This window comes from Bicyclus anynana, chromosome 19 (genome assembly GCF_947172395.1).
Source record: "Bicyclus anynana chromosome 19, ilBicAnyn1.1, whole genome shotgun sequence".
Taxonomy (NCBI): domain Eukaryota; kingdom Metazoa; phylum Arthropoda; class Insecta; order Lepidoptera; family Nymphalidae; genus Bicyclus; species Bicyclus anynana.
In genome coordinates this window covers 3,612,464-3,639,465 of record NC_069101.1, presented here as the reverse complement: position 1 = coordinate 3,639,465, position 27,002 = coordinate 3,612,464, and the positions used below count along the sequence as shown (strand labels likewise).

The 27,002-nt window shown below is 37.2% G+C and overlaps 1 protein-coding gene across 1 annotated transcript in view; it reads right to left on the bottom strand.

The window, feature by feature from the left end:
* Positions 1–26,613, bottom strand: part of LOC112050925 (protein jim lovell) — a 54,294-nt gene extending 27,681 nt beyond the window's left edge. Inside the window, exon 1 of the mRNA XM_024089340.2 lies at positions 25,647–26,613. Within this exon, the coding sequence (XP_023945108.1) occupies positions 25,647–26,328 (682 nt within the window). The 5' untranslated portion in view covers positions 26,329–26,613. The remainder of the gene's footprint in view (positions 1–25,646) is intronic.
* Between the last annotated feature and the right edge of the window lie 389 nt (positions 26,614–27,002).

The following is a 27,002-nucleotide window of genomic DNA, read 5'->3' as shown; positions in this document are numbered from 1 at the left end:
AAGACGTCGTTCTTTATTCAATTTTTAGCGGGAAACTGCGAAGAAAGTACAAAAAACTTACCAGATTTTAATCTTAAATACAGTTAGACTAATTTCACACATCAAAATGTGCCAATTTGTTTACTTTATGCGGAGAAAGTACCCCGAGTATAATATCGGTAAAGAATAATGACCGTATCGATTTTTATTTATTCGTATCATTGTTGGCAGTTAAATCGATTCTCGTGGACCGCAATCGTTTCACTTCTTATTTCACATGATAGATTACATACGTAACGGAAGTTAGGGATTGGTTTCATGACCACAGAGTATCTAAAGAACACCCATTATTATATTTTAGTACGTCGATTCACATTTGTGTGGCATTCAAACTTTGGTATAATTTGTATATTTTTTAAAACCAGTTAAATATGTTTATACTAGTATAATATACATACGTTTTTTCAATATTTATGAAAATAGAATTGTAGTAGACAGTAGTTACACAATACTTACTAATAAGCTCTAAAAAGCATAGATCCTAGCTCCGTAAACTGGAGCAGTTAAAAAAAAAACAATAAGAATTTATCTCGGTTTCCGAAATTCGTGACACGAGACGAATAGTCGTATCTTAGCATTCCGTGGATTGACCGTGCGGGTGCCGTGTCCATCATGTACCATTGAGAATATTAATATAATTTTTTTTTTATTCTTTTACAAGTCAGCCCTTGACTACAATCTCACCTGATGGTAAGTGATGATGCTGTCTAAGATGGAAGCGGACTAACTTGTTAGGAGGAGGATGAAATCTACACCCCTTTCGGTTTCTACACGACGTCGTACCGGAACGCTAAATCGCTTGGCGGTACGTCTTTGTCGGTAGGGTGGTAACTAGCACGGCCAAAACCTCCCACCAGCCAGACCTGGACCAATTAAGAAAACCTCAATTGGTCCAGCCGGGGATCGAACTCAGGACCTCCGTTTATTAAGTCCACTGCGCATACCACTGCGCCACGGAGGCAGTCAAAATAATAATAAATAATCCTTAAAGTGTAGAGACTCATACTAGAGAGCCTTTATACTATTCATTTAATCTTTTATTGTTTAATTTTTACCGTCAATATGTGTATGTCAATGAAAAGCAAAAATGTCGATATAAGATAGGTCTGCCGAGTGGCGGGAGACCTATCCTCTATAAAGCAAAACTTTGCTTGCCCACTGGTTACTAGTCTACCTAAGGCAAAGGTGTTCCCTAATTAGAAACTGAATTACCGAAAAGTTCATTTCGCAATGCGAATAGTGAAGTTGCTTATCGAATAGTTATCAAAATAAAAATATCTATCGTCTAATCACATCTATCGAGTGACGTTGACATCTCTATCGATGTATCGTTCCCTTCAATTAAAAATGTACGTGTACTTTATCTTATGGCAACATCGGGTTAATTGTTTATAAGTTCAATGCTTTTAACGCAACTTTGATACCAACGCACACTGCTGAAATGTACTGTTGATAACAAATATTAGTTTTTGACAATATCTGAAATAGTTTGCTTTTTAAAATAGTAGAACAAACACTAGATGTTGAGTAGACAACGTGTTAAGAAGTGTTTCCATAGGCCATAATCTGTTATAGGCTATGGGAATACTTCGCAGAACATGCAAATAACGTCCTGTAATGCAATTATGTAACTTCGTTTCTATAAATGAATAGTGTGAGCTTTAAATTCGTCTCTATTTGTCTCTATTTATAGTTTCGAGTTAAAGAAATGAATTCGAGAATAATACTGTCGGTTATAAAAATATAGTTTCAGAATAAAGCTATACAGAGCTCTACTTTCGCACACCAAACTGAAGTATTGGTTTTAAGCCTCATGCGCATCTCAACAATATCTTACCGGTCAGATCGGAACACAGCAATGCTGATTGACTACAGAAAGCATCTCTGCCGGGCTAGCATGGGCAAGGGATAAGGGTAGGGGTAGGGTAGGGGGGGGTAGGGGTGGGGTAGGGCAGGGGTAGGGCAGGGGTAGGGCAGGGGTAGGGTAGGGGTAGGGCAGGGGTAGGGTAGGGGTAGAGGTAAAGAAGGGTAGAGTAGGGATAGAGAATAAGTGCACTTATGTCACAACGAAGCTTGACCGGGTCCGCTAGTATGATAGATACTATAGATACCTACTACAAACCACCGCAAAAAACAATCACCAAACAAAACAATGCCAACAGAAAACAGATAAATAATATGCACAAAATAACCAAATATTATCAAATTTACGTTTATTTCGGACTATTAATATACCTAATGCCAATTTATAAGATATATACAAATGGGTTGACAAGTCTTTCCCTCCGTTTATCCACCGGGGATATTATATCCACCGGCGTGCCCATGCGCGGTGAGTGGATAAAACGAGTGTGGGGGATAAACGTTTTATCCTCTCCCCGTGGATAAATTTCTCCCTTGCCCGTGCTAGCCCTGCTGGAGGACTCTTTAGCAAAAAGCTTTACTAGTCCTCTCCTGAACATACGAGTAAGTACCTTTCTGTATCGGAGTGAAAGTTTCCAATATTTGCAACCAATCCTCAAATATGTGGACAAAATAGCTAGCAAAGTAGTAAAAATATGCGGTATTTCATTATTTTTGTTACCAATAATTGAGAAATGTATTTTAAGTTAATGCAATTCCCGCTAGTGCGCGGCAGCCCTTATAAACAGTTTAATACAAAACATTGTTACATACAATCATACAATTAACATAATAAATAAATGGAATCTAATCTTACGTAAGGACATACGTACTCATAAACATTATACATTTGCAATACATTAATTGTACCATGTTACGTATGGTCCAATGTGGTCCGATATCACATGATTACGTCATAGTCGTCAAGCGCGAGCGTAAGAGAGGACATAGTCGTAATATCGGTATAATAGTATCTATTTGTACCGCTGTCTATGGGTTACAGCCCCCGAAGACGTTGATCTAATATTTAAAATTTTAAATTAAAAAGGATATAATGATATTATCGTCGTCATCGATGATCGATCGTCATTAGAGACGCTAAACGCGAAGAAATTACTAAACTGTTTTCAGATAAAAATATCTATTTGCCGATGACCGTTCAATAAATATATGACCAACTGGTCCAGTACTATGACCAAGCTGAACTATACATTATAGATCTCCCCACAGAGCAGGGGCAGCTCAAGTTTTTGAGTCACGATAGTGAAACAGAGAGTACGTAGTCTAATAATATATTAACTGCCTTTTGTTATGACAATACGAGTTACATTGTAATTACAGTTTCATTAACAAAAAATTACCTATAACATGTTGCAATCACAAACATTGCGTAGGGTTGGCAAAAGCAACTTTTTTATTTAACGATACACATCAATATACATATGTATAAAAAAACTACTAAAACACAAACAATTTAAAAAAAAAATGTCTGTCTGTTTTTCCGGGTTAATCTTTGGAACAGCTGAACCAATTTTAATGGGAATTTAGACGGTAGAATAGAGGTTCGGGGATAGACTGAGCAACATATAGGATACTTTCTATCCTGGAATTCGTCCGGGATCGGGATTTACGTGGGAAAAACCGCGTCTTCCCTAATGAGTACTCAGAATTAAATGAGAGAAACCAAAGATTTTTTTTAATTTGTCAAATAAAAAAATAATAATTATACAGTATTACAATGAACTATTGCCAAGTAAAGCCAATTACCATCAGGTGGATTTACTTGTTCCGTCAACTTAAGTGAATCTTTTAGGCTTTGCCATAGCCGTAGTAAATAACATGGCAACCCTAATCACACGTTAAACTTCAGAGTAGGTGGAGATACTGCATCGAAAGTCTATTGATATCGGAGCGCGGCGCAACAAAAAGTCGATTGATTCAAAATTGCTGTTTACGCGTGTGGCTGGCCACAGAAGTGGATTTCCTCCTGCTTTGATTCATATGCGACCGCTGACTCATACGTGGCGCGCGGACTAAAGGAAAATGTAGACGCGATATTAAGGATGCTTATAATATAGCATATTTTATATTATAATTAGTTAAAATAATTATGAAATTATACAGCAGGAACTTTTATATAACATAATAACTACATCAAATGTTTGTCTTCTTATAAAAATGAGTTTATTTTAGTCATGAAAAAAAACGTGCGGCACTCGGAGACTGCCGCGGTAAAGCTATTGCATATTATTTTTCACTTATGCAGTTATAATTACTTATAGATATTTTATTTATGCAGTATTTTTTTATTTAGAAAAGAATAAAATATAAAACAATGACTAAATAAAATGAACCTTATGTTGAGCTGGAATCGAATTCTGGTTTAATAAGTTTCACACCACTTGTCCACTTGAGTCGATATGATAATGTCGAAATGTGTTAACTTGATGATGCACGGCTTCGGTATTAGGTTAATTTTCCTTACGGAATTTCTTGATTCGGTTACCGCGCTGAAAGCCTGCGATAAAAGCTATGCAATAGGTTAATAATTTTGTAAATTATAAATTTTAAGCTTAGCTTACTGAGCTGGATTTATTATTATAGGTAGGTATAGAACAATACTAAGTAGAGTCTGCAAATGCGCAATAGACATTGGAATACCGTAGTGGTTCTAAACTTCAAATCGCTCTTTACTAGAGGAAAAAGACGATTAAAAATAACGATTATGATAAATTGACACGCACATTTTTTGAATTTTTATTACATTTTATGTTTAACAATAATATAGACGATAACCGCATAATTTATTATAAAAATAAATAAAATTGATCATGTAGAATAGTAAACATAAATTTTACAATATATGTTTATCTACCACAATAGAGCTTTTTGCTTTTAGTTCACGATCCCTCTATTATTTTTCATTAATCAATGGTTACTTTGTAATTCATAATGGAATTACTTGGAACATCTTAATGTCTTGCACCAAATACCAGGTACGATGTTAAACACAATATGACATACTAATTTGTGCATGTACTCATATGTTATTTCCCGTTTTACATTAAATTCAAGTAATGTAATGTTATTTGATGTCAATTTCCGTTTCCTAATGAGTATGCACACTACACAGGGCACAGTGAGAGGTTATTACATTTAGAACTCTAAAGGGATATTCGCTTTATAACTATTTATACTGATTATTATCTAAACACTCCTTATTGGATTGGATAATCGGTACCTCAGTTTTATTATACGAGTCGTATATTTGTATACGTATATTTTATTCTATCAAATTAATGCCTGAAACAGACAGTGTGTGTGTGTGTGTTCAAATGTGTTTGAATAGATACTAATTAACATGCACCTGTATCACAAAATATCCACTTATGTCTGTCATATAAGAATTAACACTGTTATTAGATGAAGTAACATCTAATGAATTTAGGTACCCCTTGTTTGTTGTTATTTGGTGTTACTTGAAAAATTAAGCTAGAAGTTATTATGTTGTGCTGTGTGTATGAACAAAGAAATAATGATTTTGACATTAACATGCATCTATAGTCTATACCCATCATGATACGGATAGATGTATGATAAATAAGAAGTAATACTGATAATCTAGAAGTAACATCTCACTGACTTAAACCGTACACAACCTAGCATTAATACAAATAATATCAGAATATCATAATATAGGAGTAGGCACGTGTAATGTCAAATGTGGTCGAATATATACACGTTTCGGTACGAAGCTGCGGTTTCCCGCGCTTTGTTCGGTCCGGAAACTTTATAATCGCACCACGTAATCTGATTTCGATTTCTTACCGGGCTTTTTGTGAACGTTAAAAGTAAAGTGAGGTTTTGAACTCCGCACTTCACTTTTTGTAATATTCCCAAAGTTGTACGTAAATCTGTGGGCCCGATGTCAGCTTTTGAGTTTGTAAAAGTCGTATAGGTTAGATTTGTATTTGAGTTGTCAAATCGTGTTTTGTTTTTAAAACCAATTACAAGATAAAAAAAATATGAGTGTGTCAAATTTCTTTAGCTCCATGTAGAAAGATGTATGTATGTATGAGAGAAAAAAAATGTGCGCCCGCACTGCAGTCTTTTCCTTCTACTGCTGGACATGGCCTCTTGCATGGACTTCTAAACAAAACATGCTCGAGCCGAGAGGTTGCATTGCTTGCTTGATGTCCTCAGTGGGGGGTCGAAAAACACTGCGCTTTACTTTGCGATGTCACAATTCCAGCACCTTGGGACCCCAACGTCCATCGGTTCTTCGAACTATGTGGCCTGCACTTCAGCTTCGCGACTCGCTGAGCTATATTAGTGACTTTGGTTCTTCAGCGGATCTATTCATTTTTGATTCGATCTCGCAGTGAAATTCCAAGCATAGCTCGCTCAATCAATCGCCCCCTGAGTGACTTTGAGCCTTTTTATGAGGGCTACAGTTAGGTTATTATGAACTTCAACAAAACCTTGTTATTCGTTGGTTATTCGAAATTATTAAGACTTAATAATTGTTCAGAATCGAGGCAACTGTTACAAATACTCCACAATGCAAGTCGCGAGTCGCTTCACGCGTCAGTTGGGTCTTTTCGGTGACTCAAATCTCAATAGATACTTTCCTAGTGCACGGATTTTAATTGCTTTCTAAAGTGTATTCGTCGCTCGATTCCCATGACGGCCTGTGAAATTGACTGGCGCATACATAGATGCATGACATGTAGTTTTTACGTCACTGTTTTTTTTTCTTCTGTTTATCGTACACTCGGATCTGGTTGAATCTTAATTTTTTCTCAAGTGAGCTTGATGTATCTCGTTTTCACTTTTTAAATGAGAGGTTCATTTGATATCAAACTTATGTCGGTATCAAAAATTGTCTATACTTATCTATACTAATGTAGCTGAAGAATTTGTTTGTTTGATTGAACGCGCTAATCTCAGGAACTACGGGTCCGATTTGAAAAATTCTTTCAGTGTTAGATAGCCCATTTATGGAGTAAGGCTATAGGCTATATATTATCCCCGTATTCCTATGGGAACGGGAACCACGCGGTCTAAGCTAGTTGGTATTATAAAGAGGTACCTAAAGTTTGTGGTATTGTAGGGTAATTGTTGGATCTACTGAACCCGTGGCTTTTTAGTGGTAAAAGAATTTTTAAAATCGGTTCAGTAGGTAGATCCGGATATTATCCTCTTCAACACCGCAAACTTCACCTCTTTATAACATTAGTAGGTATAGACATACCTCATAAAAAATAAAAAATGCCCCCAACACAACATAAGAAAAATAGATAGACCCCCAAGGACCCCCAATGACCTGACCTAGTCTATAGAGTAAACGGATAGAGACAACTGTTAGTCAAAGAAGAAGCTAAGCTAGAGATTTTTATTCTAATTGCGCACGCAGGCTTACTAATATATGAATTGAGCTTCCTATAATTTCTACACAACACTATCTCGGTCATTGCGCCCAGCGAGAGCGAGTAACTCAGCGCTTCGAGAATCTCCGTGATCTTATTTCGATTCTCATTCACGGTACACTCATTCAAATTTAACGGGCGGAATCAATTTGGTGTGTTGTGTGACGGCGACACCGCTACCGGTGATAAAGGTGAGGTTTTAATAACCCAGTGAAAGGGAATCGTATCGTTATTTATTAGTGTCTTAGAGCTATACGCCTAGGATTAGACATAGCCGTGTATAGGGAAAGACGGTAGCCTGAAAGGTGTTATAGTGAATAGAGAAACATTACCTAATCCTAAATAATAATTAGCACCAGTAGTAGCGAGGAACAATGTTTTTATAACTGGTCAGTATGAATTCGTCTCTATATGTCTGTACATCTTCAGCATCGTGTTTGACATAAGAGTCGAATTCGAGACATTGTTGTCCTAACCCCGGTGAGGCCGCTGAGGTACCATTAAGAAGCGTACGGAATTATACAATTAGTAGCCTACGGCAATTACACAATGAAAAAAAGTACTGTTGTCTTATAAAACATCGTCACATCATTGGTTGCCATATTTTATGTACTCGTTAGATGTTTTGAACGTTTAAATTCATCTACGATTCAGACTACAATCTATCTTGGTGGTGTATTTCATTCTTATCCGTACTGGAGCTATAAATATTGAAACGGATTAGATTTTTTATATTATGAATCATTTGACCTTTTGGACCAAAACTTTGCTAACACTTATTTTGCATATATCGCTTCTCCGTTTATGACGCGTTACTTTTGGACAGTTATAGGTATTAGAATGAATGGATTATGGAATATTAATTATTAGAACCCGCGCAGCACGAAACTGAACATCAATCTTGCTCCGGATCGTGTCGGCGGCTCTTTATCGGCGGTAAAAAATCGGTCGGTCGATTCACATGGTCATGCCACAGACAATGGTGGTTGCGCATCTCACTTGTTATTAAATTCGTATAAAATTAAATATAATGTGTGATTCTAGTTCCGGTTGCGCGATGGGAATGTTGCTAACTGTTTCTTTATTAGCGTATTATAGATGTGCCGACAAATCGGCTAGCTTTATCCCAATCTCAATTTTAATAAGTCAGAATATGAGACCATCTGTAGCAGGATTGATTTTCAGTTTCAAAGATATTTAATAAAGTCAGTGTAGATGGGTTATATGCGATCTAAAACTGGCACATCGAAAATGAGCGAATATTAAAGCATTCGAACTATAGAGTTTAGTAGTGTTAGTGTATTCGTATTGAGAGTAAATAAATAATATGTCATAAAATATTGACATACAGTCAGTTAGGGAATTAACTAAGATATTTAACTTAGCAGTCGACACTTAAAGGTTTTAACTAAAATCCGAAAGGACTAAAATTCGAAAGAACTGAGATTATATTTACACTCGTAATATTATAGCTATACTCTTAGGACATACGTGTAAACTTAGTGGAATGGATAATATTATACTTTTATCCAAAAGTGGTTAAAACAACTTGGTTTTTTTTTATATGAGTATGCTGACAAATTATCCTTTTTCTTTCTTTCTTTTTAACCGACTGCAAAAAAGGAAGAGGTTCTCGATTAGAGTTTATGTTTTTAGAACTTTTCGTTTTATGAAGACGAAATCTTCACCTACGTTCTAAGTTACCTTCCAAAGTTTAACCCTAATACTAACAATGCAAGCTAAAAAAGCTTGTAGTTCCAAAGCAATAAAAGATGTAGGCACAAAAAGTACTTGTTAATATAAATCAGCTGTAAGTTGGCACGTCTATAGAGGTTTAATGGGATCTGACAAAATAAATGATGCCGCGTAATGTTGTATTGTAAATTGGCTGTTATTTACATAAACCCGTGTTGTTGGACCTTAAATCGTTCGGGCCGTTTTGAATTTGATATTAAGTCTGCTCCCGATGCAAAGATATTGCCTTCTATTATTGATAACTACAGTGAGTCGTAAATTGAATAGTTTATGGCGGGAACATAAAAGACGCATTGGCGTACGCGCGCGCTACTTCTGGGCCAATTAAAACTAGCTTATCTTGTTAACACCATGATGGATTAGTGGTTAAAGTGTATTGTAATACAGGAGCGGGTTTGAAACCCAAATGATTTTTCGGATACCGGAACTCACAACTTTTACACTACACCGTCCCAAAGGTCAACTTCACGTCACTAAAGGGGTAAAAAGTTTTTGTAAATAAATTAAGTAATTTCTATTTACTTATGTAGTAGAAAAAAGATTCCGAGGAATTGAGAAACTCCTTCTTTTAGGACGTCGGTTAAAATAGTATCCAATGGTTAATTATTAGTTTACTTGTAATAAAAAGGAGTATTGAGTTTTTAAAGTTATAGTATAAGTATTAGTACAAGGACAATCAGTAAAATATAAAAAATCTTTTTCAAGAATTTTGGAATTCCATACAAGCTTTGAATGTGTCATTTTTCGAGTTATATTTACGAACATCTTTGTGACAACCGTTGATATGTAGTAATGGGTTTTAAAAGAGAATGAAATTTTACACCGATTTCCTCGCAGACGCAGCTGCGGGCGTCCGCTAGTCAATAATATATTTTGTAAGCAATTTCGCTTGTGTTTCATCGCGTTTGTGTATGGCAGTCATTACAGCTGTAATTTAAGTTTAAACGACACATTCTCACATTACAGAGACGAATATTTAGGTACATAAGCGAAATATAATGCCCGCTGACAGTCGGGAGTCATTTAAGTAATCGTTTTCGTCTATGGGACCGTCCATCAGCGCGGGTGTTTCGCAACGCGGGCGTGTAAACGCGTCTTTAGTCTATGACTTGTAGTTAACTGTTAGGAAACGGTTTTTTTTCTTTTTTTTTTGTTTACGGCCCTGGATACCAGTTAATTGACATATTTTGCCGACCCCAATTTAGTTATTAAGTGGGACAAGACAAGTATTATTATAGATTACGAGTATATAGTGATAATGTAAACCGCTTCGTAACGTAACGCGTTACGGCGCCACTTTGTCTGGCTTCTCTTTATCTTACGCAGCAGGTTCAAGTTAACACTTCTGTCGAGCGTCCCGAGATGCACATGTTTTGTTTAAATTTTTAATATTAATATTTATTTTTTTGGGAGCCGCAAAAAAGCTTAGTATATGGTTTCCACTACTTACAAAAAAAAGACGAAAATCATAGTTCCCCTTTGTTTAGTTACCCTTTAGTATAAAAACATTTGTTGAATAAAAAAAAATGTACCAATAATGCTATGTACAACAGTTGTAGTACCAGAGTTAGTTAGTCAATACACACGCAACTGCAAGGTGATTCCATCGGGCACATGACCTTCAAGGGTGGCAAAAAACACGTTCGCGACGCTAGCACGAAACTGCGCGCACGCAAGGGTGCGTAGGGACACCATGGATGACCGCTCGAAGTGGGACAGTTCCCATTTATTGAATTATAACTTCTTTCGCACGCTTTATTTGTGGAATAAGCTAGTGAATGCGATAAGAAAAGTGAAGGGAGATCTGATAAAAACATTTAAAAAAAAAAAAAACTTTCAAGGCGGTTAAATTTTTTTGTTTACAAGATTTTATTTTTCTGTTTTGTGTGTCATAGCATAGTGACTATAAATGCCTCAATATGGGCAGTTTCATTCATTTTTTTCAGTTACTTTGAACACACAAAACTACTTAACCGTTTTTCGTGAAATATTAATGAAAATAATGTGAAAGTAGGTAATCAACTCTTTCCAATAAAAAAATATTTTCAAAATTGGTTAATAAATGACGAAGTTATGAAATAACAAACATAAAAAAACAACACCAAAAACAATTTATGAGTGTTAGGAACACTGTAACTGAAGATACAGTGTAATGTCATAGTATGTCTCACTTACACAATATATTTTTTTTTCTAATTGGTTTTTTTTAAAAAAAGCTCAAGACTGTAGGTGACTTATGTTAATAAGCTGTTAATGATAATGATGAAGTTATTTAATAAACATAACTATAAACAAATTCGAAAATGTTTTAATGATAATGTCCGTAATAATTTAGTGGCTGCGTGGTCACCCCAACGGATGCTAGCGATGCGCCCACGCATTTACATTCAATCGACACTTTGCGCCGGTGACCCACTTGAGACTCTACTGCCCTCTGGCGAGGATGTACACTATTCATCATACCTGCTGACTGTGGCGTGCACAAGGTTCTTAACTAGGGTAGGCACTAGACGTACAAATTAAACAAACTGGAAAATTCTTCTTTGATACTGGCTTATTATGCATCAAGTTACGTATACGTCAAAGTACATTTTTGCATGTAGTTACATGACGTGGTGCTGGGATGGCGACCCCATCACATATTTTTTAACAATGTTTATAAAATAAAAAATATAATACAAAACACTATAAAAATTTATTAAAATATTTAATCCTCCGGTTGCGAGACATTTGAGTGCCCCAGCAACCGGTGGTCAGGGCTCCAGAGTGAGGAACCTCCTCACAATACGCGCCGTCTCAAGAATCACTGCCTTCTGTATGCGACCCTTGATCCAACAGTTAAGTGAAAGCTTCATAAGGTGTTGGTCGAAGCTTTTCGCTATAAGACCATTGACTGAAACAACTATCGAAACAATAATAACAGTTGACTCAACACTCTACTTGGCGGTAATCTCGTGAGCAAGGTCCAAGTATAGCTAATCGTGCCTATATTTTAATGTTTTTTTTACATGATAGGTACATGATTTAATAAATATACGTAGGTAACAATTTCATTGTAAGTAAATCTATAATGATATTATTATAATTACATCTATGACATGGCGTAATCGACCATAGAAATAATACAGTCTCATGGTAGAACATATTTATTATATTATTTGCATTTTGTATACATTTACAGACTAAATGGCGCCTATAAATAATATATTGTACTTTTTACTTGACGTTTTTCTCAGTCGTTCCTTTTATATTTTTGTAATTAATTTTTAGGTCTAGGATTTTTTTTTGTTCAATGAAATATCGTGCAATCAGTCAAAAAGACTGTGAGCAGAGGGTTTTAGGTTTCATGTTGGTATGTGACATGAGTATTCCCCACTAGAGACATTCATATTGTTGTTAAGACTGGACTATTACACCTCAAAGATTCTTTTTCAGGCGTTTAAGATAGTCTGGTATAGGAGCTGAGTTGATTGGGATGGTATTCCAATCGCCGTTTATAAGTCCTACTACACTGTTGGACTACCTCTTTCACTGTTTTGATAAACAGATACTCATGGATCTCGTTATTTTTAATGAACCATGGTGCATTGCACATGTGCTTGAGTATGTAGTCCTCAGTTCTTTGAATTATTGAGATGCTGGAGTCACAAGCGAAACCCTAGAGCTGTAGTCCATATTGCCATATTGGTTTCATTGTAGCTTTGTAGATAAGAAGTTTGTTGTCCAGTGATAGTTTCGAGTTTCTTGAAAGAAACCAGTGCAATCCCTTGTACTATCTTTTTGTAAATAATTTTTAAATAAGTAAGTGGGTATAACATATTATTATAAGATATTGTTAAAATTTATACTCTGATTTAATCAGTAGATTGTGTTGGAAAATTATCTATATTGTAAGACCTATTCTAACCCACAAATCAGCAAATAAGTTATTATTATTTAGTTTGACTTAAAAAAAACTCTTGTAGTGGATTTCATGCTATATATAACGCAGTTTATACCTTTATAGATTATATAGACAGATAATCACATTTCTTATAGGAAAAAAGATAGGTCAGGCATGAGACCTTCGTTCGACTCACCTTCAGCTAAGTCAATTGTTCCTATTTACCTAATTACCGATTAATAAGTGAACTTGTTTTTATCTAAGTTCCACATGGTGATGTCTATACGCAATTACGAACACTGTAGGCATGTTACTGACAAAGTCTGCATTTGTGTCAATTTAAAAATGTCCGGGAAAAATTATAGAAACGAATTTAAAGACAAAGGTTGATCGGGGCACAGGAGGGATTTTTAAAATTGGATTAATAAAGTTCATTATTATTTAACGGTCAAGGTTCCTTTATAAGAAAAGAGATATGAAGCTTAGACCCACCACGCTGTTTCTATGCAAGGTTTTGTGAAGAGAATATTAGGCAATAAATTTGCTGAAATGAGACCAGTGATAACCTAGTGGATATGACCTCTATGGTCTTCGTTTCGTAGGGCGTAGGTTCGAATCTGGTCATTGGCATTGTCTCAAACGGTTGAGGAAAAACATCGTGAGGAAACCTTCATACATGAGAATTTTCTTAATCCTCTACGTGTGTGAAGTCTGCCAATCCGCATTGGGCCAGCGTGGCGGACTATTAGCCTAGCCCCTCTTATTCTGGGAGACTTGTGCTCAACAGTGAGCCGACTATGGGCTGTGATGATGATGATGATAAGACATGCCGAAAAAACAAAGGTAACGTTTACGTATACAATACGCAAATGTTGCACAAAAAGAAAGAAGGCCTGTATGGACCTTCGGACCTCTTTATAAAATAACCTGGTATTTTTTTTCTTTGCCCATCCTTCGGTGTTCGCACGTAGCTTATACATGTCGTGCTCGCGATAATTACGGCCCATCCATTGTGTGGTAAACTTGCAGTTTTTGCGGCGCCCGCCACATGTAACCGAGCTACTAGACATATTACCCTTAGTACGAGTGTCCCACTCTCACAATCGAACAAACTGGTTGGTCCAGTAGTTGGGCATATAGCATCGGATCCTGAGAAGAAGTCCTGTGTTTAATAACTGCCTTTTTTAAGTATGAAATTTTGATTAAATTGCTTGCAGTATTGAGTTTGTAATCTAGTCTTGTTAAGCCTTCTTTTCTATCGTTATCATTAATATCTGATAATGATCGTTCAAGTTAAACGTTATCATCGCCATAATCATTAAATCAGCATGGTGGGTCTAAGGTCCGTGTCTATACTAATCTATACTAATATTATAAAGCTGAAGAGTTTGTTTGATTTTTGATTGTTTTGAACGCGCTAATTGCAGGAACTACTGGTCCGATTTGAAAGATTCTTTCAGTATTAGATAGCCCATTTATCGAGGAAGGCTATCGGCTATATATTATCCCCGTATTCCTAAGGGAACGGGAACCACGCCGGTGAAACCGCACGACGTCTGCTAGTCGTCGAATAAGGTGGGAGGACTGGCTCTGATATGGACTGATTTTATCCAACCAAATGAGATGGACCGAAATTGGACCATAATACAATTGGCAGACGGGATTAGGAGATGTACCGAATTTGCATATTTCAAATTCATATTTTTGTTTGGTTATTTTACCTTAAGTTGTTAAGTTTAAGCTTTAAAAATAGTTTATTTTAGATCCATTTTACTTGAATAGAAAATCTCGATACACGAAAACGAATCTTTTGATTGTAAATTTTTGATTACGTCGTGAAAAACTCGTACTAAAGCCAACTAAAGTACAAGTGTGGCGTCTTTCATAATAGATGTACTTGTAAACACTTTGAATAGGTTATTTTTTGTATCCACATAAATTATACTCATTTGAATATAATAATTATTATTAATTAAATTAATGTATTTATTAAAAGCAAGAAAAGACTTTTTAATTTATTATATCACACTAATCGATCTTTGAGGGATAATAACAATCTTTTTCTGTGTTGTTTTTCGAATTGTATTAAGTACCTATTGATATTTTTTTTACAATACACGTTTAGGTTACATGATCTTGAGTGACGAGTTTATGATGGTCGAACGTCCGGGGAAGGACCGGTGTTTGTCCAATGTTTATTTTATTAACCCCCTACGCAAAAAGAAGGGTATAAGTTTGACGTGTCTGCCTGTCCACCACAGCTGTCGAACGGATGAAGCGATTTCAGTTTTTTTTTTGTATTAAAGGTAACTTATAGGCAAGTATTCTTAGATATGTTTGATGAGAATCGGTTGAGCGGTTTAAAAGTTCTGGGGGGTTAAAGTGGGGAAGAACAAACGAATGTCTGTAAATATACTCGAGTGGGGTCTCAAACGAAAGCGCGATCTTTATTCTAGTTTCATTTCATGACCTTCAGGGTTTTTCAAAATTTTCAATTTTATGTTATTGCCAAGCAGCAATTTGTTTCGGATAGTTAATAAAGCTTACCCTTCATATAGGACCATAGCAATACTGCTAGGCGGTAATAGTTATTTATGCCAGTCATGTAATGAGAGCCATTGCAGAACGAGTGCTACAATGGCTAATTACGTACAGCGGCATACAATACTATTTCTAAAATAATTAACAAAATTAATATATAACTGGCATTCGCTCGTCGATTTTGTACTGTCGCGGCCTACTAGATTTTGTCTCTTCTAAGGAAGCATGAATTTTTGTAGCCATGGAACTATGTATTTAAAATTAAAAAAAAAAATGTATTGTAGCACGTTTTATACGTTACTAAACAACCTGTAGTGTAACCAATATAACCTTTGCCTTATGCAGTGGGTTTTGTTAGAACTTAAAATTGAGGACCTAAGTACGATCATAGTCCAGGAAAGTGAATCAAGGCAATTTAGGGTTAAGTCAGGCTTTAAATATAAATACGTGGGAACATAATACCGTAGCCATTTTGAAATATTGACTCGAAAATCGACTACAGGTTCCGTATATCGTATATTAGGTACAAAGTACAGCGAAAGCCGATATCAATCGCCTCGCTATCGGCCAACGAGATACTCCAATGACTTAAATAGGCCTTCGATTGGAGGCAGCATATCGTTGGCAGTTTTAGGGATAGTCCAAAAACAAAATTGCATGTTACATTGTTTTATAACTGCTTTTATTTGCATTTATGAAAAATGTGATGTATGTGATGTGATTTTTGTAAATTATTCAAAATGGTCGTTATTATAGTTGAAATAATAAACATAACTAATGGTGCTATTAATTATTAATGTAGGAAGATATTACTATTTAGCTTTATAAATGTAAAATATTAAAAATGGAATAGTCGGTCTTTCAAAAAAGTTCTCAATTGATCTTTATTTTTTTCTTTTTTCCTCAACACAAGTTTGTTGGTAGTCCTAAGTAGGTATACATGCATGATTAATTTAATTTGCAACAAAAATATTTTAATATTTTTTTTGTGCTTTACGAAATTACATCTAAAAATATCTTTTTAAAAAATCGCTGTTTAATTTTGTGTTTACATTCACAAGCATCAAATACGTTAACGTTAAAAATACATACAGCCGAACGTAGATCCTCCTCATTTTTGAAAGTCGGTTAAAAATAAAAACATTGAATTCAAGTTATAATAGTAAAAATGTTAATATGTTTTATTCGAAGTAATGAAATCGATTTTTCCGGCAAATGAATTTAAATACGTCTAGTAAAAAAAAAACTATTGCGTTTCTTGTGGTCGTATGATGAATTTAGTTTTTGCTTATACCACGTACCTACGCTAATAGCGTATGTTTTTCATATACTCGTAGAGGTGCATTTTAAACGTAAGTTCTGTGAATCATATTATATATGTGATGTTTGGTCTCTTGTGGACAAGATGGCATTCTGAGAAGTTAGTTTATCACTTTTCACAGCTCGATGTGTAATATTAAGTGCCGAGTAATGTATGACGCGCTCTTAATTTGAGGTTTATTAAATGAATAGAATAATTTTTCATTTCCAGTGATGTAAATAGTAAAACGGTTGTAAGACCTGTTGTGCTGTATGGATCAGAATGTTGGGCAGTGAAAGGGACAGTAAACGAATGCATGTGAACGAAATGCGTATGTTGAGATGGATGTGTGGTGTGACAAGAATAGATAAAAAAAGGAATGAGTATGTAAGAGGAAGTCTGAAGGTGGCGCCAATGACAGAAAAATTGAGGAGTAGAAGGTTAGCTAGCTATGCGTAGGGAGGAAAGTCATATTAGTAGGAAAATGTTGAATGTGCAAGTGGAAGGACATAAGAGGAGAGGAAGGCCAAAGAAGAAATGATTGGATTGTGTGAAAGAGGACATGTGTGTAAAAGGAGTGGATGATGAGTTGACGAGTAATAGAGACGAATGGAAAAGTTTGTCATATTTTTCCAACCCCACTTAAGTGGGATAAGGGTAAGGAGATGATGTAAATAGTCCATTGAATTGTTACATTTTTTTTGGCTTAGTGTGCATTTTGCAGAGAAGTTTACACGATGTTCGAGAAATATTTTTTTTTTTTATGGAACCTATAGTTTTTCAGATAAGCCTTAAAAACCATATGTATCAAGATGGCAGCCGTAGGACATTGGTTGCATTTCCCACAAATTTTAGTTCTTAATAAAGTTTAGGGTTATTTGACCAAAGAACACCCCAATAATGTCAAAGTCAATGATGAAAATCGATGTGTCCCGGAAAATGGGCAAATACCATAGCCACCCTATTCCCGGGACACATAGGAAATTGTAGGCGTTTCTCGCATTACGGTAGTGTTGGGGTAATTTATTGTGAACATTTCTATCTGCTATTTATTTCGCAGGTGACTTGTGAAAGGGCACGGCACGTAGACGACATTGTTGTAGTGCACCTGTGTTTGCGCACACAATTGTGCACTATAAAATTTGTATGGCAATGATAATTTCGAGATTTCGACTTATCTAACTGTCGAATGTGTGTAATAACTACAAATATATCTATTATTTGGCACCCTAAAGCTTACCTGTTTCATGTTTGTTATACATTCGAAAGTTAGTATGTTCGCAGAGGCCTTCACAGGGATTTTAACTACGGCAGGCACTACAACTAATTTTAATAGTTATTTCACCAATGGAAAGCTAAAATATCAGCGAGTAACATATCCCCAGCTGGAGATCGAACCCAGGACCTCAGTCTTGTAAAACCACTGCGCCACGGAGGCCGTTAAAACTCTGGGTTGAAAATGTTTCTTGACAATTCCTTGACGAAAGACGACCGCATAATTTTCTATGTACAAATCGAACTCACCACTCCGTGATCCGAAGCCACAAAGATAACCACTAGACCCCAACGGACTACGGAGTAGTTAACCAGTAGTAGTAATTGGTAAATTAAGAATTGTGTAGACTTAAACGCATGTTTAGTTAGCCTATTAAGTACACCCCACAATGTAGTATATTATTTTTAATGCATGTTATGTTTAATCTATACCTACTAATACTAATATTATACAGCTAAAAAGTTTTTTGTTTGTTTGATTGAAAGCGCTTATCTCAGAAACTACTGGTCCGATTTGAAAAATTCTTTGAGTGTTAGATAGCCCATTTATCGAGGAAGGCTATAGGCTATATATTATCCCCGTATTCTTACGGGAACGGGAACCACGCGAGTGAAACCGCGCGGCGTCAGCTAGTAGTCTATAAATGGCGATTCATAGCTGCCGTTTTGTTGTTTCCAAAAGCGCATTGTCACTTCAATTGTTTTTGGCGGCAAAAGGTCAACGTCATCTGTCCGGTCATCGATACAACGGTGTCCGTTTACAATTATTATTGTTTTCAACGATCGTACTTATCTTAAAATCTTTATTTGTTTATTCATTTTAAGTAATTAAATTCAAGCTTCTGATTTTATAAAAAGTTGTTTATTTGTCTAGCCAAAAAACTTTTAGGAAAACCGGTACCATAGATATATAGATATAAGATCCCCAAGACTGTGATGGACCTGCCAATGCATAGCTTTAAGCAATGTGTTAAAAAACATTTACTTAGTCAAGGGTACTACAACATTGATGAGTTTCTTAATGATAAAGATGCTTGGACGCCGTTGGATCAGCTTCCAGCCTCACACAGGAAGTAACTATAAGAAACTGTAATTGTTATCAATTGTAAATTACAATACTGTACCTATGCCTTTTTCATTTCAAAAGAGCAACTGTTGGTATTTGCCGGTATCTTCTCAGCAGAACCTGCCTTCCGAACCGGTGGTAGAATCTTTACAAATAGTCAACTGACGTGTCAAAAGTGCTTGTAAACTGAGCCTACTTGAAATAAATGATTTTTGATTTTGATTTTTTAGTTTGTCGTCCGTCCATGTCAAGACCGTCTGTTCATGTCCCAAGACTCAATGCACTTTAAGTGTGAAGGTTAATAATAATAATAATTTTTGTACCGGGCGTGAGATTTAACTCATGATAATAATAATAAAGCCTTTATTTCCAATAATATATAAGTAATTACAAAAAATTATTCATCATAAATCTAATATTTTTTTTTAAACAAACATGTCAATTTCTAAATTGAATTAATGTCAGAAAAATTCTTCGTCATGGTTAGTATTTGTTTCGTCCAATTTAGTCAAAGCAAATTAGTCTTTTTTGTTTTGCTGGGTGAGGGTTATGAAATTTAAATCGTATACCTACCTACTTAACTCTATGGTTCCATGAAGTTACGAAAAAATTAAACTACAAACGCATTTTTCGACACAGAAAATATTAAAAATGGAGAATCTGCAGAATTCTATGTAGGTATGATTTGCTCAAAAATACAATTTACCTACATTACAATTAAATTACAATTTATAAGGTATTTCGTAACGACTAAAACCTTCTCCTTTTAGGTTGTAGTAGTTGAAGACAGTTCGATTTTCCTTTCAAAAAAATATCGCTACAAAAAAGTTTCCTCTGAAAAAAAAAGAAAATCTCTTTCAGCTATTTGCTTTGCATAGTTTGCTAACATACCTAAATACTAAAAGTTTTGATGGTAGGTAATGATTTATAACTCGTCATATAAAGTTACCCGTTTATGACACATCATGAAAATTAAGCGTGGGAACTTTAAGCTGTCTTTCTATCAGAGATATGCTAAGCTAAGCGGTTGTTAAGCTATGAACAATCATAGCTTAACAACCGCTTAGCTATAGGCTGTAGCACAAGCTACAGTTATCGTTTGGATGCATGACTTTCGTCGGATAAGGTATAGAATTAACCGACTTACAAAAAAGAGGTTCTATGTTCGGCTATGTGTATGTTTTTTAATGTACCTACTGATTCAAATGCAAAAAAAAATGCCACATGTAAAATTGCAAATTTTCGAGATCTCAGAGACGATACGTCAAAGATATTGAATTAGCCTTCCAGTTACGAAATATAGCATTAATAGCGCTTAGCTTCGCTTCATAACCACATCGTAGGTGGACAACCACCTTAATGTTGACACTATGAGATGATAGGAAGTGGTATTACGGTAATTACGGCGAATTAAATGACTTACCAATACATATTCTGTGTGACACATGTATGAGTCACGTGGGTGTTTATTGCGTACTGTAATCTGTGATGGCGCCTAATGCGTAGGTTTAGGTTATTAGTGCATTAATAAGTAGAATCATTACTACTCAATGGCGTGCACAAGGTATTTGACTTGGGTATTATTAGGGTATTATAGTATATAGTAAAATTCTTTCTAGACAGCAGGTGTACCTAGGTGTAGGTAATAAGTCCTTAGAGCAGGCAATGCATTTTTGCATCTATGAATTGCACGCCACTGGTACTAGGTTCGAATCCTGGCTCGAGCTCGCATAGCAACCGCCGTATCAGCCGTAGGTATCAGTGATACGGGGTCCCCAGACTATAAGGGGCGCCTTACGTGTAAAATCAAAATTTAGTAAATTCTAACCCACACCCTCACTGAATCTGGTGCTTCCCGAACAAAAAACCATTTAAAAAACTGCCTATAGAGTTTCACTTCAGAAATGACAAAGGTCAAAAAAAGCACTCTTTTTTTCCGGGGTTAGGTTAAGTCATACTGTCAAATTTTTTTTTAGCAACCTGTTTTTGTTGCTTTATGTGAGAAAATTTACCCTTTATTTGGGGCCCCTAAATATTTTTTTACAGGGCCCCGAATTATTTTTGATACAGGCCCCCACAAAGGGAAGCTACGCCACTGGTCGAGCTATGAGGTAGATAAGGTCGTTAAAGAATTTAATTATACCCACCAACACGCATTGAAGCAGCGTTGTGGGCCTAATCTCCATAAAAGACCGCACAGACTACTTTAGTATTTTAGTCGAGTACGAACAATTTTTGGATTTAACGCCCAAAAATCGTTCGACTAAAATACTAAAGTAGTCCAAACTAGGCCTAACCCGTCTCCTATAAGGAGAGTACCCTAGCTTGGCCTGTTAAAAAAAGCTAATAATGATGATGGATGATCCAGATAGTGGAGAAGAAATCCGTTTGATAGATTACGACATTTATAAGATTTTACAAACTACTGAGTTAGAATATTGCGTGGGTAGAAGAAAAATACGCTAGATATATATAAATATGACAGTATGACGTCTCGATGCCGCCTACCCACTGTTTGATTAATTCCACAGTCATCGATTTTGTGCCAAAGACAAAATGCATTTTTTTTAAATAATAGGTACTTAATAAGTACACACACACACACTTTTGTTCTGAAAATTTCCTATGTACTATGTATTATGAAAGTAATAAAATATCAGAAAGTATGTCTGTATGTCCCTTATCACCGCTAAGTTGCCGAAACGATTTTTATTAATTTTGGTATTTGATATATTTTATTTGAGAGTCTTTAATTTGTCTTTCTATTATGCCCCAGTGATAGCGGCAATAATAAATGAAACATATTTAAAAAAAGAACAAGCTTTGAGTATTTCGGATTTCGAACGCCACACACGAAGCTAATTCGAATTGTTCTACGCACTTTACTGCCACTAATTGTTTTAAAACAAAACAATTACCACATTTTACGCACCATTTACGACATGCCACAGACTATAATGCTATAGAGACGGCAATAATCATAGCTGCCTTGGCTTTTGAATCCAGGGCCGCACTCGTAAAGTTATCTTCTACTAGATCTATGTAGCGTAAAGAAACTAAAAGAAAATAAGACCTTTTTAATGAAATGCCTCAAAGAACTGGTTTCCAGGGCCGTATGAAAATGAAAAAAAAAATTCCTACTAATTTCAATACTCCTAGATAGGCATTCTTTGAAACATAAAACAATAGAATTGAATTCAATACTGAGAAAGGAGAATTATAATTGAAAAATATTGTAAATGTGAATGTAAGAATATTACTTAGTTGCAATATTAAGTAGGTACTTCCATGAAAAAACTAAGAGACAGCCGTGACTGGTTAAGAATATCTTAAGTTTAAGATAATTAACCTGTATAACCAAAGATCTTTGCCTGATATTAAACGCGATACATCGAAAAAATAAGGAATTTAAATTTCGAATTACTTGACGATTCCAAGTGGGAACAATCACAATCAGGAAGCCAGCGTGATTGCCAGCAGTCACCGCCAACCCCTCAATTACATTTACGCACCACCATTAAGCATAATCAACCTCTCATCACACACGGAGATGGAGGAAACAATAAAATGAACACTTATTAAAATTATCCTCCACTACAACCGTAAGAACATAAGAAAGATTGCGTATTGTTTCGCTTTTTTAATTTAATTTAAATATAGAACACATTAAGTCTGCCTTTTTTACTGGATACGCGGCTTTGGGTTATAGCCGTTTTGTGATTTAATTTCTCCCGTCGTGGCACATTTTTTAAATTGCCTTTACAAACCTAGTCTTTTTAATAAAGATTAGGCACGTAGATGACCTACGTAAAAGATTTTTTTTTAATTAATGTTGTTTTTTCAATGAATAATACCTAATACGTCTAACTATTTTGCGTCAAAATATCTGTTTAACAATAACAACATTCTTATAATGAACGTGCAAACGACAAATTTACGAATTCAAAAACATGTTGAATTTCAAAATGGAATCATTCATACAAAATACAGATTAAAAGTAAATGGCGATTCTAAATTTCTAAACGAAAAATGCAGCAAAAAAAAATGTAAAGGTCATTTCAAAATTCGAATCTGTAGCGAATTGAGTACGGAAAGGAAACGTTCAGAAACTTCCCCTCCGGTGTATTTAGTTTCCCCACGCACGTCATCGGGGTAAGGAGTGCGTGCAACCCTTCATTTGGGCCCGCGCGGCTATTATGACGTAATCATGCCCTCCACATATGAACTGTAGGAGTCAGCGAAATAAAACACGTACAAAATCAACACCATGCTTTTAAGTGTAGTTTACAGAGTTTGAGTGCAGTTTGTTGGTGCTTAGCCGAAAATTTATAATGAGTCTGCGTTTTTTGGTTGCATAGCTAGGCAAAATTGCAAGATAGATTTACGGTTAAGGTTAGGCTTATGTCGATTTTATATGACGTATCTATATCTACCTGGAAATGAACTTTAACGTCAGGCATCCGCATAGTATGCAACGGACGCAAAACAAACGGATTTTAGTATTCTTTGTATAGAAAGTCATACAAGTGCGTCCACTGATCCGCTTCGTTCGGATTGCATCAAACGGATTTTATCTACCGTAAAATTAAAAATCCGTTTGATGCGATGCATCTACTTATGAAAATAGGATGGCAATGTAGATTATGATATTTATTAGTAGGTACATGAGATATATCATTCGTAGCCCCAGTAAGAATGATCATTTAATTATTTATTTATTTACAGGTACGAGTACTTACTTCTGAACTGATGGAGTGTTATGATCGATTAGTCTATGGAGATGAGATGAGATGCCATAACCCAAGTATCTACGTAGGCACATCAAAATGTTTATTGTACGCCCTAGATAGAACCATTGAAAGTCCATAGGATTATACCTTAATTTGGCCGTAATTTTCTCTTTAGCTCACATTTGTGTTTATAATAATCTCTATGATTGATAGCAGTATATTTTACTTAATGAACGGTTATTATTATTATTACCTACATATTATTTTTTACTTAGTGAACATTCAAAAATAGATAATCTAAGAAATCTTAATCTAAGAAAGTTGGTAAGTAATTTGGACAGGCATTTCAATATTTTAGTGAAATTCAATTCAATTGATGTTGAAAATTATGATTAAATGATAATTAATTAAAAAGGTTATCAATCAATTTAAAGAATGTTATGCTAGTAATGATAGATACAATTGATAAAAAAGCGTATTCTAAAAATAATATCAATCTAAAATTTGTTTATTTTATAAGTACACTATCTAAAAACATGGTATCCATGAGCCGCAAATAAATAAAAAAAAAGTTAGCAATCTATCTAATAATGTGCGCTATTATAGTCATTAGGTAAATCTAAATCCATTGTTAAAATGAGCAAGCAGAATGTGCAGCAAAACTCGTACCAACACAAGATCGCACAATCACTATCAATTTCCGCAATGCAAACACGTTTAGAAATCGAAAAGGGCTCGTAAAACAAGACGACTGCACTGATTGCTTCCTCTTCAAGCGCGTAAAGGAACCTCGCAATAATTATCCAAGAGTAAAATGCACATTGACACCGGATTATCACATGCGTAGGATAAAACGGAATTTATCTTTATAATATTTCAGAAACGAGTCCTAGGGACATGCAAACTTAATAGACCGTATAAAGTTAAAACCTCTTTCGATAGCACAGATAAGGAATCCGACATGTGAATGGGTGATCTTAATTTATCTGTGAAAGGTTCCGTTTAACACTCTCCGTCGATCGCTAATCGAATCATTAAACCTACATGCGATTTGATATATCGATAAGTGTCCATTAGTTACTTCTAGTTCTACGGCGAGTTTTGAAATTAGAATTCTGTTCTAAGTTCTATTTTTAAACATCTACTACGATGGCAGTTTCCATTGACTTATTAGCTAAGTGAGGTCTAAGCTAAGATTCTTCCTATTTGTTTGTTACTGTATCTATTATTATCAATTAGGTATTTATTGACGCGGGTATATCAATAAAATGTTTAGCATTGGTGATAATAAATATAATAAGAACTGTAATCGACAATGAGTAGGCGAGGTTGGCTGTTTTTGTTGGTCATTATTTTATTTATCGTTTGGCAATTGTTCATCCAAAACGACATTGTTGCTATTGACCTTTTAGTTTTTATGCACAAGCGATATACCTCCTGCACTCGACACTACCGTTACAGTTTACTGCACATTTTATTACAGTTTCGGAATCATTTCGATCACTGGGTACGAGTGGGTACCCAATAATGGCACACTAACACCGATCGTAACATTCCTACGTTTGATTCGCGAGACGCAATCGACGTGTAACTAACGAGCTATTCACTGTTACCTTCATTTCTTATCACTTAATTAATCACAGATATGCAATTGTATCCTTTCACTGAGCGGCAGGGGCTTGGTGGTGCACTGTGTGGTCGTGTTAGCAAAGGAAAGCGTACTCACTGTGCGGGGGCGTGAGCGACAGCGCGGAGACGGCCGGCGGCGGCACCGGCGGGAACAGGTCCTGGTGCGGCGGGAACATGCGCGGCGGCGGCGGCGCCTCGGGCTCCGGCTCCTCGGGCTCTGGTTTGGGCGGCGAGCGCGCGCGCGCCAGGCGCACGGCCTTCAGCCCGCCCGGCGAGCGCCGCATGGACAGGTTCTCGGGCGCGTCGTCGCCGGAGCGGCGGCGCGGGCGCGCCTGCTTGCGGCGCGGCTGCGGGCTGTGCGGGCTGGCGGGCGGCGTGGCCGACGCGGCCGAGCGCGCCTCCTCCGGCGGCTCCTGGTCGGCCAGCCCGCGCACCTGCAGCGACTCGCCCGCGCGGATCACCGTGCCCAGCTGCTCCTGCGCCACCGACACCTCGCCGCGGTACATGAAGTCCACCACCGCCTGCACCTCCCATCCCTGGAAGTCCTTCAGCACTATCACGGGGTGCTTGCACGGGTTCTCGCTGAAGATGCGGCGGAACAGCGGGCTGCACGCGCCCAGCAGCACCTTGTGCGCGCGCACACGGCGCTCGGCGCACACCAGCGTCACGTCCACCAGCGTCTCCGCGTGCAGCAGCGCCTCGAACGAGCGCAGCAGGTGCGCCTGGTGGTTGTTCCAGCGCAGGCTGTAGTGCTCCTCGCCGCCCGGCTTGTCGTCCATCGCGCGGCCGGTGCGCTCGCGTGTGCCGACTGCCGGCAGCGCTGACGCGGCGCGTGCGCGGCTCGGCGCCGCCCGAACCCGCCCGCTCCAACCCTTTCGCTCGGATCGCGCTCCCGGAGCGGGAGGCTCGCGGAGTACACTAGTGCGCGGTCACAGACGTGCGGCGCGGTCGAGTCGCGGGCGCGGAGTGACCGGAGAGCGCTCGACGCTGCGGCGCGGTGCGAGCGCTGGCGACTGGCGGAGCGCGCGGCCCGCCCCCGGCCCCGCCCTGCGCACACACGCGGCCGCGCCACACATGCCGCACACGGCACACACGACACACACCACCACACGTCGCCACACACGTCACGCCTCCGCGGACTTATGTATTTTTTCGGATACCTACAGCCGTCGCTCGCCGGACGCCGGACGCCGGACACCGGCCGGACGCGGACGCGAGACAGACGCCGGTGGCGGCGAAGGAGTGCACTCTCTAATGAGGCGGCTCCGGGAGTCTCGGGAGGACCGCGCGCTCGCTGCTGGAAGCGCTCAGCTGAGAGAGCCGCTCGCCGAATGTTTATGTTATGGCCGCTTGTATAGCTCACCCGGTATTCGTAACTGGGTGATTGAATAACAAACGTGTTCGCAGGAGAGATTTCAGGTAGGTAGGTCGGGGCTATTAATAGGCAAGAATT